This window comes from Ovis aries, chromosome 1, assembly GCF_016772045.2.
Source record: "Ovis aries strain OAR_USU_Benz2616 breed Rambouillet chromosome 1, ARS-UI_Ramb_v3.0, whole genome shotgun sequence".
NCBI lineage: Eukaryota > Metazoa > Chordata > Mammalia > Artiodactyla > Bovidae > Ovis > Ovis aries.
Genome location: NC_056054.1, coordinates 126,681,746 through 126,699,645, shown reverse-complemented (window position 1 = coordinate 126,699,645; position 17,900 = coordinate 126,681,746). Strand labels below are relative to the sequence as shown.

The 17,900-nt window shown below is 39.1% G+C and overlaps 1 protein-coding gene across 6 annotated transcripts in view; it reads right to left on the bottom strand.

Moving 5' to 3' along the window:
• Positions 1–17,207, bottom strand: part of GRIK1 (glutamate ionotropic receptor kainate type subunit 1) — a 467,772-nt gene extending 450,565 nt beyond the window's left edge. For all 6 annotated transcript variants that reach the window (XM_042229760.2, XM_042229778.2, XM_027978475.3 and 3 more), the window contains exon 1: positions 16,567–17,207. In XM_042229760.2, coding sequence (XP_042085694.1) covers positions 16,567–16,684 — 118 coding nt within the window. In that variant the 5' untranslated portion in view covers positions 16,685–17,207. The remainder of the gene's footprint in view (positions 1–16,566) is intronic.
• Positions 17,208–17,900: the final 693 nt, after the last annotated feature.

Genomic DNA, 17,900 nt, shown 5'->3' with positions numbered 1-17,900 from the left:
ACTAGCCAGAAAGTGATCACTTTTTAGCTATTTCACCGGGCTTTATGTGTTTCTGATTTGCAGGATTCTGTGCCATTTGGGTGTGTTTATTTGTGTATGTGAATGGGTCTTTCCATCTGTAATTTTACAACAATTCCTTTCGACCATGACCCCTGTTGTCTGCAGATTTATAAAATGTAATGCTATTTAAATGGTCATAAATGAATACACAATATGACATTTTTTCTCTTTCAAAGGCCCTGAAGAAGTTGCCCCATTCATTCCTGAATATTACTTTTCAGTAGAAATGCCAGTTTCTAGCTTTTCTCAGACAGCTGTAATGGGGAAATTCTACTTCTGTATAATTTTGTATGTATTGCATTCATATTAATATTTGATGGAGAGGAAACTAGATAATGATTGCAAAAAATAAAACTTTGGCAATGATAAACAAGTGAGATAGAAGGAAGCTACCATTAACTCAATTTGTAGCTCACCTTGTCATTTTATAGAAGTGACAGGAACCGTTAGTTTTATCAAATTATTTTTCAGCTCAAAGTGTAGTAGTGTGGGTTTAGAAATAAAGTATGTCATGAGGTTTTAATGAGTGTTTCCTTTCTCCCAGAAAAAAGGTGAGAAATTTTTAAAATTTAAAGTTTTCTTCAAGAGCAACAGAGAAAGATCAAAACCTGAAACCAAAATCACACAATGTTTCAGGTTTTGCTTGCTTGTTTTTAAATTTGAAAATCATGGCAGTGCTTCAGCATATAGAATCTAAAGAAATTTGGACAAATTTGACTTTGGGGACACAGACTGAAAAACAAGACTTGAAGTTGTTTCTTTTCACCCTTGTAGAAGCAATGGTCCTATATCATGAAACAGGCTTTTCTAGGAAAAGATGATTAGAATTATAAAGGACTATCTGAAAGGTTCAGAGAAGAAATGAAACATGTAAACTTTATTTGTGACCTGTATATGCCAAGCAGATTGTAATTAAAACCAAAAATAGCAAAGAGCACAACAGATAAACAATTATGAAACAAAATCTAAGAAAATAAGATACTCCAAAAATTGGTAAATTATTTTCTGAACAGTAGATATATATATATGTATGTATGTATGTATGTATGTATGTATGTATGTATATTGTCATGAAACAGTGATCTCATGAGACAACAAGTTTTATTCTATGTTTGCTGTAAGAAAAATAAAAGGAGGCTAAGATCAACTGCTCTGAAACCCAAATCATCTTGGTGGACAGATTATACTGAATACATTATTGGCTTATAGATGACCGTATAGGAGATCAGTGTGTGTATAATTCCCATTAACCTGAAAAACACATTATTTACATTTGATGTTTCAAAGAGATTTATGTTTCCTTCTTTACTCCTATTTTTCTTTTCATAACTCTGATCAATGCTTGATGATGTTTGCAGCCTTGTCCTCCAGTGCAGACAAACACATTGTAATTCAATGTGATAAACTCAGAAGGGTTTTCTGAATAAAACTTTGGTCCAGGTGTTTTGGTCTTAAGGAGGTATCTTGCTTAGGTTTCCTAATTTCATAGAAGGGTCTCATTCGTACCTTCTGATTTGTCTGATCTGCTTTTCACCAGAAACACACACTTTGCCACAATCTGCTATCCCTGCTGCTCACTTTCCAATAAAGCTCAGATTCAAGGATCAATAGTAATGGATAATTGTGAAGTGATATGCAGGCCATCCATTCCCCTGATATTACAAATTTCCATCTTGGATCAAGCCACACTACTTGAAGTTTCCATTCCAGGATGTTTGACAGAATTATTTTTGTTATTATATGGTGTCTGGTCATACAGCTATACTGAGCACTTTGTAACAAACAAATGAATGGAATGCACTATTTCATCATGAGAATGGTATCAACAACATGACATCATTTCCCTTTATTAAGATCATAGTATATATTTCTTTCATGTTTTGTAATGTAAAAACCTCTAATTTGTCTAGGCTACTGTACCCTGGGACTTTGTGATTTGTCTTGTTTCCCTTCTTACTTCTGCTACAAGAAACCTCAGATAAAGCATTCTGGTCCAGTTTTGGCACCTTCTCAAGGACACTGCCCCTGCTTTATTTTATTTCACTTTTATCTCCTCTTCATTATTGTATTTTTATCAGGTTATAGTATATGCATTTCTGTAAGACTTTGAAATAATTTTGTAAGACAAGCTATAAATATGAGAATGAACAAATGAATAAGCAAACAGTGGGAAGTGTGAAAAAACATAAATTAAAACTTCATCCTCTGAAACGAAAAGAAAAGGTCAAATGCTACTCTCAGAATCCAGAAGTCTATTTGAAAGATTACTTTATATGAAACAAAAGGCAGTCTAGACCTCAGGAATAGTACAGCAAATTTATTTTAATATCCTCTCCAGGAATTGTTTACTGAATTTGTTTTTTAAAAGCATCATGTTAATTACTGATTCCACCTCCCTTTCCGATATCTGATTTAGAGGTGGGAAGATGAATCTCAAAGCTCCACACCATAGCCTGCCTTTCTGATTTTTCATGATATTCTCAAAAAGTCAGCAATAGATATTACCCTAGACAGTCATCCCTTGTATGCTCATGCATTAAATCTAACCAAAGGCTAAGAGTCACTTAAATTAAAGAAGCAAATCATACTGTTAGTACTTTGCTGGTGGCTCAGATGATAAAGAATCTGCCTGCAATGCAGGAGACCTGAGTTCAATCCTTGGGTCGGGAAGATCCCCTGGAGAAGGAAATGACAACTCACTTTATTATTCATGCCTGGAAAATTCCATGGGCAGAGGAGCCTTGTAGGCTACAGTCCATGGGGTCACAACGAGGTGGACATGACTGAGCGACTAACACTGTCAACTTTCAATAATTTCAGTCATAATGCTAATTATTCTAAATTTTTATGCTAGAGCTCACTCATTTGTAATTGTTCTTTCTAGTATTTTTTTGTTGTTGTTAGAGTCTTATCAGATGTGAAGACTCTTCTGTAACTCAAATAAATGTAAAACAAGTTGACCAGAAATACTTAGATCACACAAAGTTGGAAAAAAAAAAATCTAAAGGTATGTACATTTAACAGCTTTTTGTTAAGATTTCTCTATTGATATTTTTCCCACATGTCAGAATTTCTCTGGATTTTACTCTTTCAGTAGTTATCACCACCTGGACTGTATACTTCACCTCCTTTTCTCTGGTCTACCTTCTCCTTCGATATACATCTCAAAACATAATTTCTCAGAGCATCCAGATTTAAAGACACCACTCTGATAGTTCTGTGACCCTCATATTCTGGAGCGTCTATGTATTTTACTGGTTGATTACAATACCTCATTCATTTAAGTATAGATTTTTAACAAATCTCAAATGAGTTGAATGAGAAAAACAAAGCTGCAACAAAATGTCATTGAGACTCAGGCTGGGCTGATTTTATTTCTGGGATCTCAATGCTCTCTTTTATCAAATGAGAAAGTTGGGTGTGATGGTCTTTGAAGTCTCTGCCTTGTCTTAAGAACTATTATTTTAAATGTATGTATACATGTATGTATATGAATTTTATTTATATATATGTCACATGAAAAATATTTTTATATTTATATGATTTTTATAGCCTGTTGAAAGGAACTTCTTTTTTTTTTTTCCAGGATCTTAGTTTTTTTTTTTTTTTTTAATTTTAAAATCTTTAATTCTTACATGCGTTCCCAAACATGAACCCCCCTCCCACCTCCCTCCCCATAACATCTCTCTGGGTCATCCCCATGCACCAGCCCCAAGCATGCTGTATCCTGCGTCAGACATAGACTGGCGATTCGATTCTTACATGATAGTATACATGTTAGAATGCCATTCTCCCAAATCATCCCACCCTCTCCCTCTCCCTCTGAGTCCAAAAGTCCATTATACACATCTGTGTCTTTTTTCCTGTCTTGCATACAGGGTCGTCATTGCCATCTTTCTAAATTCCATATATATGTGTTAGTATACTGTATTGGTGTTTTTCTTTCTGGCTTACTTCACTCTGTATAATCGGCTCCAGTTTCATCCATCTCATCAGAGCTGATTCAAATGAATTCTTTTTAACGGCTGAGTAATACTCCATTGTGTATATGTACCACAGCTTTCTTATCCATTCATCTGCTGATGGACATCTAGGTTGTTTCCATGTCCTGGCTATTATAAACAGTGCTGCGATGAACATTGGGGTACATGTGTCTCTTTCAAATCTGGTTTCCTTGGATTCTCCAGGCAAGAACACTGGAGTGGGTTGCCGTTTCCTTCTCCAGTACATGAAAGTGAAAAGTGAAAGTGAAGTTGCTCAGTCATGTCTGACTCTTAGTAACCCCATGGACTGCAGCCCACCAGGCTCCTCCGTCCATGGGATTTTCCAGGCAACATTACTGGAGTGGCGTGCCACTGCCTTCTCTGATATATTAAACTAGTAATAACCAATTCTTTACAACTTTTTGGGCTGTTCCCTACCAAATCATTTTCTTCCTTAAGATATTTATTTTGTACCTTAATATGGATTCTTTTTTGACAAATGATCCTAGATGTAGCAAAAGTATTGTCGGCACTATTGTGTTAATTGGGCTCTGTGCTCAGTTGCGTCCAACTCTTTGCAAAGCCGTGGCTGTAGCCCGCCAGGCTCCTCTGTCCATGGGAATTTTCAGGCAAGAATACTGGAATGGGTTGTCATTACCTACTGCAGGAAAGCTTCCCGACTCAGGGACCAAATCTGAGTCTCTTGTATCTCCTGAATTGCTAGGCAGATTCTTTACCACTAGCACCACCTTGATGTCATTAAATCTTGATGTTCAATCTGACCAATAGGGATATTCCGATAGGTCACTGAACAGATGTTTCAAAAGCCCTTGTAGCCTGAGAACATTTGTCATGGTCGTGATCCCTATGCTCCCGTCTCTACTTTTCTCTCTGTCTCCCACCGCCACCAGTCATAAACAGGGTGTTTATCACGCTTGGGGATTTCCTGGTAGCTCAGTTGGTAAAGAATCCCCTGAAATGCAAGAAACCCCAGGTCAATTTCTGGGTTGGGATGTTCCCCTGGAGAAGGGATACGTTATCCACTCCAGTATTCTTGGGCTTCCCTGGTGACTCAGATGGTAAAGAATTCACCTGCAATGCAGGAGACCTGGGTTCATCCTTGTCTGGGAAGATCTCTTGGAGGAGAGGGTATGCAACCCACTCTGGTATTCTTGCCTGGAGAATCCCCCTGAACAGAGGAGCCTAGCAGGCTACAGTCCATGGGGTCACAAAGAGTCAGACACAACTGAGCAAATCACCATTACCGTTCCCAAGTTATTTTGAAATGCAGTAATTAGCTTCATACATGATATTTCTCCAGGTCAAATAAAGAAAGCATAGAGAAAAACATAAACTGGAATTTTAATATATATTTAGGCATTTATACATGACTATATGCATATTATACATAGTAATATATATAATATATGTGATAATGTGTGGATATGTATATGCAATACATATAGTATATACTAATTATATAATTATGATATAACACATATCATATAATAATTAGAGAGACCTTAAAAACCTAGACTTTCTTTTGCAAAATGCAGAAAACTGAAATGTACAAAGTTTGCTTTTATTGTTGCTTCTTGTTATCTTGATTTTTGAAACAGCTATAAAATATAGTTTAAACATAGTTTTGACCCAGAAAGATGTTATGGGGAGGGAGGTGGGAGGGGGGTTCATGTTTGGGAATGCATGTAAGAATTAAAGATTTTAAAATTTAAAAAATAAAAAACTAAAAAAAAAAAAAAATCACCCTAGTGCTTAAATTCAACATAAGAGTTCAGATAAACGTGTGGCACCCTAAGAATCCAGATCTGTTTCCCCTCTTTGCAGGATGGAAACTTCGAGTTGAGACAGGCAGTCAGTAGAACCCCTGGGAACTGGGGAGGGCGTTAGATCCACATACAGTTGTGTTCTCTGTGAGTACAATCTGCGCGTTTTGCTGTTCAAGGCACATAAATGAAAATGGAGACGGAGACATTGTGTGCTTGAACAGAAAGGGCCTGATATAATAACTGGGGCCTGGAGATAACTTGAGGCTGATTGCTGCTATGTGAACCATGGATTTCTCCTTAATGAGGTGCTGGGTAAACAGCCCACTTCAGAAACCAGATAGAGAACCGCTGGGTCTCAAAGGGTGAAAGTGAACCATGGTGGGCTCTCCGATTGCGGTTCAGACAGAACCGTCATATCACGGTGGATGTCATGGACAGACAACAGCAAACTCATCTCCCTGAAGGACAGGGAGTGGTCTTTGGTCTATGTAGAGAAAAGGAAGAAAGGAAAGCTCTTGAAATTGACATTTTAAATTGAAAGTGAAACCTTGATGTGGTCCTGGTGGATACAGGGGCTTGTGTGCCTAGTCAAATTTAATTTCAGGGAAAGGAACAAAGTTCCATTTCCACACATGTGATGCCGTGGCTGTAAATGCTAAGTACAAAGGTGTTGCATATCTTCATGTGGTTTCTCAGTTCAAACCAATGACAATAAAGCAGAACCAACGCTGTAGAGGGAATTGAGGACGAGGGTGGGGTTAGCCACTGCACCCATGTACTTTGTTTACCACCAGCTTCCTCAACCAAGGACATGGGCTTATTTAAAGCTTAGGAGACACGGCCAAGCTAACAATCACTAGAACTGGAAATATTCTCATTTCTGTGTGCTTTGCACTCTGTCAAACCACATGTAAAGGGACTGCTAGAATAATCTAGAAAGTACAGAATGGTGACTTTAACCATTCATTTTTAAATTAGGCAAGGACAAGTAATAGTAATCTAAATGAAAAAAAAAAATCACCTGTAACTCACTGTATTCACAAAACAAATAGACTTTCTTTTTCCACCTTAATTCTTTTAGTTATCTATAAGCAAGGACGAAATGTAAACATTCCCAATCCAAGCTATGTAAAATCATACACTACTTCATAAGCAGTTTTCATTTTAAGACCTACATTTTACCATAAGGTTTACATTTAATAGATCCTTCTTTCTTGAGCTTCAACTATTCCTTTCTTAACCATTCCTTCCTGTTGATTTAGTCGATTTACAATTATTTATAAAGGTTCTTGCCAATTTGGTAAGCTTGTATAAAAACAGCCTTAGAGTTCAAATATATCCTGAATTAAAAGAAACACGCACTGCCCAGAATTCAAAAGGTAAATGAATATTGCCCTTTAGACTCAAAAGATAGAGCTCTCTGACTAGTCCGTTTTTAGGAGATGAAATACAGTAACATCTTATACAATATAAAGATAGGCAGGTCATCAGAATGCAGCTTCTGTTTATGGTTCCCCAAAGTATGCAATCCAACAGTTAAGAGATTTAAATCTTTAAAAAAGAAAAGCTTTAAACGTTGTAATCGAGTCTTCACAATGAAAAAGAAAAACATTTGATTTTTGCCATCCTTTTCCCAATTTGAATTATAAAGTACTGGCCCTGGGAATTAAGTATTGATTTTTAAGGACATATTTAGACAATTTTGCTAAGAAAAGGAACCATGCAAATGGTTTGCTATGAGAATTCATTCTAAGACATCCACACTTAAAGCCTCTAGCAGAGGCTTGAATCACAATGCTTGAATCAATATTCAAAGTTAAATTTTGTTTAATTAAGTACAAAAAGTACATAATTGCTGAAAACCTAGATGCTAATAGAAACAGCTAATGTCTGATTTTCTGTAAACCCAAAGTAGAATTCTAAAGAAGACATACAACCATCACATTTTATCAATAGCAATTTTTATATAAAGTTTATTTCCTTAATGATTTTTCTGATATTATATTCTGTTGTATTTATTTCAATGGTACTCTAGAAGACTATGTGGCATATTCTATGGAATTTACAATAGGTTTTCTGTTTTCCTTGATGCAATTAGTTACAGACTTTTCTGTACTACTGAGTAGGTAGGAACAGTTATAGCAGAAGAGATCTTGATATGGGTTGAGGATTTGGTGTTTGTTTGTCTTTTTTTTTAATAGACTTTACATATTTTTTAGAACAGTTTTAGACTTACATTCCGAGAAATTCTCATATTCCACATCTAGTTTTTCTTATTATTCACAACGTTATATGAGCATGGTGCGTTTAAAATTAATGAAACACTATTGATACACTATTATTAAGTAGAATAGTATGCATTTTTATTCAAATGTCCTTCGTTTTCACCTAATATCCTTTTTTCCTTCCAGGATCTCATTCAGAACATCCAATCACATTTATTTATCATGTCTCCTTAGACTTCTCTTGGCTGTGACAATTTCTCAGATTTTATCATGACCTTGAAAGTGTTGGCAAGTATTGGCCACATATTTTGTAAAATGCCTTCTTTTGCTATTGATCTGACATTTTTCTCATGTTTAGAGTGGGGATCTGAATTTTGGAGATGAAACCCAGATAAGAAAAGTGCCATTTGCTTTATCACATCAAAGGTAGATAGTATCAGTATGATTTATCCCTAGTAACACTGACCTTGATCACTTGGCTCATTTGTTTCAGAGATATGTCTCTTCTCCCCCATTTTTTAATCATTTATTTATATCAGCATGAACTCAAGGTCATTTATTTTATACTTTGGTTATAACCCAATACTACTTTAAACAATTTTTGCTCAAATTATTCCATTTTTGACCTTGGGACCCCAGTACTTGATACCTGTGTACCTTAACACACTCCCATCAATGGGGTTTTTGGACCACTTATTTCTCTGGTATTATAAGATACTCCATGACCATCTTGTGTATTTTTCCTTCAGCCCCCAAAGTGTCCATGTCTACAAGGATGCCTGGGTGCCCATTGTATTCATGGCTATTGGAGTGTCATTGTCTATGGGCCTTCTCAGCTGACAGAGCTAAAAAACACTGTATGTGAATACCAACCCACTTATGAGTTGAGTTGTAATCGATCAAATACAGTACATGTTTCACCCTAATATAGTCTATAATCTTTGACTTGCTCAGTGAAACAAATAATGCATTTTCATATAGTTTTCACTTTGCATATTTAAGAAAAAAATAGGTGATAGTGAACTGCCAGTTTCCAAATTGATAACGGATGACAAGAGTAATAATTAATCACTAGATTTCTATTAAATAAAAATAAATTCTAGTATAAAACATACATTGGTGAATTCCTTTTGAAACATTTTTCAGTCAGAACTTTAGTGTTAATAGGTGTTTATATGTTATTTTATTTTGTGTTTTGCTTTTCCCCAAACAGGACAGCAGTTAACTAGTAATTTATCAAAAGACGTAAGATAGGCTAGTCTTTCAAAAGTATTCAGCCAACTAAGGCACCTAATAATATAGCAAAATAATTTAGAGGTTAAAAGAAAGTGCTTTTACTGCTGTATGGTATTTTTGTGAGATTGTTTTGTGGTTAATAAAAATTTACTCTTAATGTAGTCAATGTCACTGTTTCTTAAGTACACCTTGTATTTAATAAATCTTATCTTGTATTTAATAAATATGTTAACATTGTATAAAATTGCATTTTAAAAACCCTTAAATTTTGAAAAAGAACAGAAAGAGAGTAAAATATCACCCAAGTCACATAGGGATTTTTATTTTTTAGTAGCTTACAAGTTACATAAATACAAAATAGCATATTTTCACCTCTTTACTTTTTCCCCCTCAGGGTAAACCTGAGCTTTCCATTTGACTTGCAATTACTAATATTAGAATGTTAATGTAATTAGAGTTTAGGTTTTTCCAGTTTGATATGACAACTTGATCTCAATAGAAAATCAAGATGAGAAATTTAGTTTATGTAGCTGGTGTACATTACTTTTTATTTAAATGTTTGCATTTCTCTATGAAAATTTATCACTGAAAAACTCAGATACACATTTAAAAAGTATATAGTTTGAGTTTAAATATAAAAAGAACTTTAACTTACTACAAATTATATTCTTAGAAAGTATATTATAAAACTGATATTTTTTTCCATTTAAAACAATCCTAAAGAAGTAAGCCTAGTAAAAACAAAAACAGCAGAATGGCCCCATATCACATTTTAAGCTAATAAAAATGATATACTTTCAGAATAGGCAATGTGGTTTTTAAAAATGTTTTCTTCATAATACAGAACAATCTAAACATTTTAAATCTATTCTTAAAGCTTTTTTAAAAAGATATTCTGAAGTAAGGAGTGGGCAGAATTTGGGTAAGACTGAAGAAGCAGTAGGATGTGTGGTCACATGAGTTTTGAGGTATATACTGACAGTTCAATGGTCTTAATGTCCAGTGTTTCCTTAAATATGTTCTTGGCAGCATGACTTCAGTAGGACCTTAATGGTTGTGATTTAAGTAAGGGTCTTCTGATGATTAAACTGTGGGAGATACCATATTAAACAACAACAAAACAGAATTCTTTGTGCAGAATTACAAACAACTTTTAATATATAAACCTGCCCCATGAATCTTTAAAGGAGAGCATTTCCCCATGCTTACTTAATGAGACAAGTCAATTATTCTTCAGTATGAAACTCCTACCCTGTTCATTAACCAAAAGAAAGATCAAGCTGAGGAGGTACTTGCGTTAACCCTAATACAAGTCATACATTTCACATATGATATCACTTTTCTTCTTTGCAATAAATCCATGAGTTTGTTATTATTTATCCTTCTATAACTAACACAATACATTAGTAATTTTCTTGAGGCCAATTGGAAAAAGCCAGTTAGAAATATGACTTCCCTCCCACTTGTAGTTCTCCACCATTCTTTCTTTGAGCTGAAATAATTTCTGGAAAATTTTAGCATATAGATAAAATATGTTACATTTTCTATGGATAATTATCTATGAAACAACAAAAGAGGATTAAGAGGCCATAGGATAATTCACCACCACTACTATCTATCAATCAATCTCCCCTGAAAGCCGTTTCAATTGCTTGTACAGTCTCATTAAAAATAGTGTGTTGGCTAGATATTAGGCCACAAGGTTCCCCTCCAACCAGATTATCTTCCTGAACCTCTTCTTATTGAGAAATTATGGGGAGTCCAATGATAATATCAGCATTCCTTTTTGATAAATGTCTAAAGTATACTCAAATATAAATCACATTAACTTTGCTTTACGTAGTTACTACTGAATGACTAACAGCAACAGTTTGTTTCTCTGATATTTTGACTTCAGCTTAAACTGTTGTGTAACTGACATGCACAAGTCCATCTATAATACAGTATAATTTAATGCGAGGGGCTTGAAACTTGACATTGGAATGTCTGGCTCCAAAGCCCAGCATTTCTACTAACTAGCACTGGAACTTAGGCAAAGCCACAAAGTTAGGCAAAGCCTTCTCAAAACTGGTGATTAAAAGCCATATAGGAAAAGTCCTACAAGTCAGGTTTACACAGTATATATATTAGACCTGTAAAATCTATTAGACCTTGAAAATCAATATTAAAGAAAAAGGTGATTTATGCAGATAAAATAATAAGGCAAAAGATCTGCTCATTTGCAGAAATACGTTCACATTATCCAGAGACTCCCTTTTTATCCTCTATCAGATAGCTTCTCCTCCAGATTTTTCTCCCAGGGTCAGTGGAGTTTTAAAGTCAATGATGACATCAGCATGCTTTCTCAGGGTGAAGTCTACCTCAGGGCCAAATAGATTTTCCTAAACAGAGGCAGGGATTTCTGCTCCAGGTTTGGCAGCATGAATCCACTCTGTCTGTCCTCTGTGCATTTGAAGTCTTGGACTTATTCCATGCGGACTATGCCATGGATATAATAAACTGACAGCAGATGAATGGAGAACTCTCCAAGAATAATATCTGACATTAAAACATTAAAAGCGTCTTCACTGAAGGTCTTGTGAAAATTTTCCGTGGTGACATAGACTGTAAACCATTAGAATATAAGAATCAAAGATCCAGATGCATTTTGTTCACTGTGGCATGCCCTGCGTGTATCTGGCTCACAGGGGTGTGTGCTTAGTTGCTCAGTCGTATCTGACTCTTTGCGACCCCATGGACTGTAGCCTGCCAGGTACCTCTGTCCCCCGGCAAGAATACTGGAGTGGGTTGCCATGCCCTCCTCCAGGGGATCTTCCCAACCCAGGGATCCAACCCAGGTCTCCCACATTGCAGCGGGATTCTTTACCATCTGAGCTACCAGGGAAGCCCAGCTCATAGGTGAGGAAGCACATAATAAATGTTTATCTGTTGAGTGAAGAATGAATATTAAAATGACAAATAATTCATTTTGTGACGGCAGAATAAAGTTGTGAGCTTTTGTACACTTCAGCAAAAATATGAATATGCAGTGTTACTTTGAACTTTGGGGATATTTATGATTAAATATTTAAAAAATAATGCTATTGTCAACTTGATGGTTGAAATAAAATGCATCTAGATCTCTCTTAAGGAGATAAAAACATTTGAACAATAATATCGCCATGTAAATGTCCATTCTATTCACATATTCCACAGTATTTCTCTTTGTATACTATATTTAATTACATAATAGTAATACACTGTATTTCTATAGTGGTTTGCTTGCAAATAACAAAAAACATAGTTTATTTGATCCTTCCCTGTGAAATAGGAAAAGTAGATATCATTACTACAAATTCACAGGTAAAGAGATACGGGCTCAGAAATATTAAGTGTCATAAACATATACCACACTACTTGTTAAGTCCCTGTTTAGAAAGCAAATTTCAATGATAATAATTTTTAAAAAGTTCAAAAGGACTTCCCTGGTAGCTTAGCGGTAAAGAATCAGCCTGCTAATGCAGGAGACATGGGTTTGATCCCTGATCTGGGAAGATCCCACATGGTGCAGAGCAATTAATCCTGTGCACCACAAACTACTGAGCCTGTGCTCTGGAGGCTAAGAGCCACAATCAGAGAAGCCACCACAATGAGAAGCCCACGTACTGCAACTAGGGAAAAGCCCACACGACAATGAAGACCCAGCACAACCAAAAATGAATGAGCAAAAAAATAAAAATTCATTTAACAAATTTAAAAATTAAAAACAATTACAAACAACTAATAAATCCATAGACTGCTTAAATCCCTTTCCTTATCTATTTTCTGTACTTTTACCAATGACACTGTGAGGTTGCAATTGCTTTAATTTGATTTTTCAGATGCAAACAAAAGCCTGTGAGAGAGAAGGTCTTGCTGAGACACATTTCTAGTAAGTCTTAGAGGTAGGACCCAAGTCTGTGTTGTCTGATAACAACCATGTGTCAGAAAGCCTGGTGGCCCAACTCTTAACTCTTAAATGCTAAGCTTTAACCACCACCTCTGCGATTGAGTAGGTTGAGATGATACATTAAAATATACTATGAAAATATTTAATCCTGTTACTATTGTGATTAGAAATATGATACATCTGTCCCAGAAATTACATATGCATATAGAATTGTTTTTCTTTCTTTTTTTTTTTGTCCACTACTGGTGGTACCCACCATCTACTCAGGTCACCTAGATCCATGTCTAACTATTAGTTATCTGGCTATGTAACAGAGATGTCTGTGACTGAAGCATGTGTGTGTGATTAACCGGCTGTTGACAAACACTGGGGTGTGAGACAGAAAGACAGGAATAACCCCAGCGTGTTCTAGAGAACTCCCTGCCTCCAGCCATTATTTCTCCTCCATGCTGGCTGTTGTGGAACCTCTGAAGTATAGTTAGGAGTAAAGCTTAGGACCTCTTTGCCCTATAGAACGCCCTTTATATAAATTGTGTTGCAAGATGATAAACTTTTCAACAGACATCCACAATATGCATGAAAACCATGCATAATACACACTCAAAACCTCTCTAATTCTTAGGATGCATGAATTTTCTGTTAAATTTTATCCCTTTCATTCACTTTTTTTTCTCAATGGCTGAAGTTTAAGCAAACACTCTTGCAAGAAAAGTAGATGTGTAATTAATTCATCCAAGATTAAGTGCTTTCTCACAGTGCAAAGTGCCAGACATCTATGTTTTACTTGGGGATATTTCAAGTTATTGGAACACTTGTAATACTAATGCAAGTTAATGATCAAGTGTCCTTTTTGGTTGATTGGTTGGTTGGTAAGTTGGTTGGTTAGATGGTTGGTGGTTTGTTGAAAAGAGGAAGGAAAGATAAGAAGTGAAAAATAGTGTGTTTTCATTTTTCTCTTTCCTTTTCTCAACATACACACAGTGGCTCAGTCCCCAACTCCTTTGATATTTCATAGTCACTGCTGGACTTGACTGACATAAGAAACTCACCGTAGAGAGGCAGGTTTCCACTGAGCTAAAGCTAGTTTCCATGGTGCCGAAATGTGCATTTAAAAGTAAGCATGGTCCTTAGGTGCCTACAGGGTGGTGTTCATGCCAAGCACAGGTCACAAAGGAGCCAGAAGAAGTAAGATGTGTGTCCTGCACATAAACAGCACCGGGCTAGCTATTTCACTTTATGCATTTTGGTTCCCATTTAGAAAAAGAAAATCTCATTATCGTGCAGCACATATTTTAAGGTTAGTGAATCACGTTGGGTTGTTTTAACTCTGAAAACTAATTTAAATGGATGAGTGTGATTCCTTGGAGCTTAGGTAAATAATCAGATCTGTGAATAGATATGTCCTAACATACTTTCACATCCCCTCCTGAAATTCCTTTAGATTTGGGTGATATAGGAGAGGAAAGTTATTTCTTAAGATTATTGTACAGGAAGGGGAACTGTTGGCTGAGACACCTTATTCTAGAGTGTCTAAATTTGTCTTTTTTAAGATATATAAAATATATGCAAAATACCAATTAAGTTAATGAACACTGGAAATTGTAACACACTCATTGTTTACGCTGTGTTGTTCACAGGAGTGAACAACCCTACCGTGTATAGGGTTGATTGCATCCCCCTCCCCCCAAAAAATAAATAAAAGAGAAAAAAAAGATTTAAAAAATTTAAGGTTAAAACAAAACTAAGGTGAAGAATATTTTAGCTATGAGTGGTACTTTTGGTAGAGGAATCCTTTGGGACTTCTTAAATGAACAGTCTAAATCATCCATTAAAATGTGCATTATCATGTTTTAGAGAAAGATATCTGTGGTAAAAGTTAGTATTTGAAATCTTTTCTGTGCTTGAAAAACAGAGCCCATGTGCCTGGAGAAAATGCATTTCAAAATAGTAAACTTCCTTTTTTTTTAAAAAAAATTTTCAATGGGGATATTCAGTGACAGGAACTAGGTTCTGAATCTTTGAAAAGAGATGCGTTCATTGCAGGTCAGAATTAATAAAAGTTATTGAACAATTTTAGCCACTTTAGTGGCATTCTGAAAGAGTGCCCTGGATGGTTCCATGCACACGTTCGGTCAGTTCCTGGAAAAGGTGTAAGTTAGAAGCCCTCCGAGGTGAAGGCCTCAGTCTTGGTGCCTACAGTGAGAAACTGGAAAAGCTGGGAGCCCCGCGTGGTGTCAAGACTTCACCTGTGGCTCTCCGCCTTCACTGGGTCTTTAAGAAGCCCAGTGGGTTGGGGGGAGAGGACCAACTGAGAACTAAAGGAATAGAAATTGGCTTTAGTGTGCCAGGGAGAGCATTAAAGTAGTCAACGAGCTTTTTCAACCCAAAAAAGCCCCTCGGAAATCGCTCTGTGCCTTCACAGACCAGACCTTGGTGGCGGGTGTTGTGTGTTTAGGTCCCTGAGTCCACACACTAGCAAAGATCCCTCTCTCCCCAGTTATTATCTCACCCTCCTTAGGGGGCCCCCGGGGTCCCTATCCTCAGTCTTCCAGTCTTCTTTTATCCCCCCTTGAGATGAAAGTCCAGAGTCTTCCAGCGACTTACCCTAACGGGTCTGGATCGTGCTCAGTGGCACGCAGGTGGGGCAGACTGGGGAGAGGGTGGAAAACTTAGGGGCCGGCTCGCGGCGCTAACTCGACGGTCCTCCTGACTCCTCGAACCCTCAGCCAGAAGTCAGATCCCAACTCTGCCCCACTCTAACGGAACCCTCCAGGTTTTGGCGACTCCTCGAGCAAGAACCCAACTTAAGTAAGGAAACTTGGAGGATCGGGGTGAGCAGACGCAGGGAAGTCCCCGCATTCCTGGTGGTCCCCATTTCGACTCCTGAGATCTGGGCATCCCGCGGGTACCCAGAGACTCGGTTGCCAGGACTCCCCGGGCGTGCATCTGGGCAGCGCGATACCCACCGAGGCGCAGAGAAGAAGTGCATCTCCGGGCCCAAACCGACCGTCTGCAGCCCCCCACACTCAGAGTAGCGAGCTGGTCCAGGCGAACCTGGATCGCTGGCGCTCTTGCCCGCGTTCCTGGAGCCCGGATTTTAAAAAAAGAAACCTGCCAACTGTACCTCGCGGGGAAGCCCGGCACTGGCCAGGAGGGAAGCGGTGACGCGGCTTCTTCTTTCCCGGAGCCTCGGACCTGACCTCCACCAGCCCCCAGCTCCTGCCCCCCGGACCGACGCGCCCTCCCTCGCCCCGGGACCCCGCGGCGCCCGCGCCGGCCGCGGGGAGCCATCGCGTCCCCGGAGCGGGCCGCCTGGAGCGCTCCCCCGCCCCGCGGGGTTCACTCACCGATCCGGAGTACTTGCGGGGCGGTCTGGGGGAGGACGGAGCCGAGGAAATAGAGAAGCGTCCAGCCGGCGTCCCTGGTCCTCAGCCTGGGCTGGACGAGGAGTGTGCGGCGCTCCATCTTCCTGGCTTCTTAATTCATGCCGAGACCCAGCCGCCGCCGCTCGCCCTGGAGATGCTGCCCGCTGGGCTCGGGTCGCTGCCTCATCCTCCCTGGGATGCTAAGGCGGTGGTACCCAGAGCGCTCCCCTGGCGGAAAGAGCTCGAGGGAACCGGCGTGGGATGGCGGAGCCGGCGGGCGACGCTGGGCTCGCTCTGGGCTCCTGGCTTCTGCCGCTAGCCCATCACCGCTCCTCGTCCTCCTCCTCCATGGGCCGCGGGTCTCGGAGAAGCCGCGCGCAACTGCTCCCGGAGCCGAGAGACCAGCCGGGGAAAGTTGCTGCCCCAATTCGCCGGAACGTCTCCCTCATTCGTCCTCGGGTCAGATGAGAAAGTGGGGTGGCTGCGTGGATGGGGGGCAGGTGGAAAGTGCCACGAGACCAAACGGGGGATGGGGGGCGGGGAGAAAGAAGACGGAGGAAGAAGGGGAGAGGGTACGCGCTGAGTTGGTGCAGGGGCTCTCAGCGAGCAGGAGGAGCTCCAGCAGGTTAACTGGGATCCGAGCCACGCTTTGGCTTCTCAGTTCTCCCCGCCCGCCTCTCCTCACTCGCTCCACCCTTTATTTACTGCCCGCCCCAATACACCCATCCAGACACCCCGACGCGCGCTCACGCACGCACATTCTCCCTCGCCCTCAACTTTGCGCCGTAAGGCTGGAAAGTGTATTGAGGATTGCCTCCTGAAGGCAGAACGTTTAACTTGATGAGCAGAGCCAACCTCTGCGCTGGGCCGCGAGTGGCCGAGGAACCTTCCTTGGAAATGTCCCTGGGAGCCTGTGTGAGGGTCTCCGAGAGGAGATTCTTCCCCATCACTTGATGGAAAAGCGCCATCTCGGACGCCAGCATTTCGGGGAATAGAAGAGCTCTTATTTTAACTCTGGCAAAGAGGAAAGAAAGCAGGAGGAGGAAGAAGAGAAATGAAACCTCGGTACTCAAGATTAGAGTGGCTTCTCTGCTATTCAGACCCCAGATAATCTCTTGTAAATTGCTTCTATTTACATGTGCGGAACTGGGAAAGAGGCAGCTTCCAGCACGGCTCCTTGTCTTGGTTTTCTTTGAACTGGCACGTTTGAACGCTGGAAGAGAGGCTATTTTAGCTCTGTAGGTTTGGAGACTATTTCTCTGTGGAAGGACAAGGACGCTTCCCTGGGGAAATCATCAGCATTTGATCATTTTGGC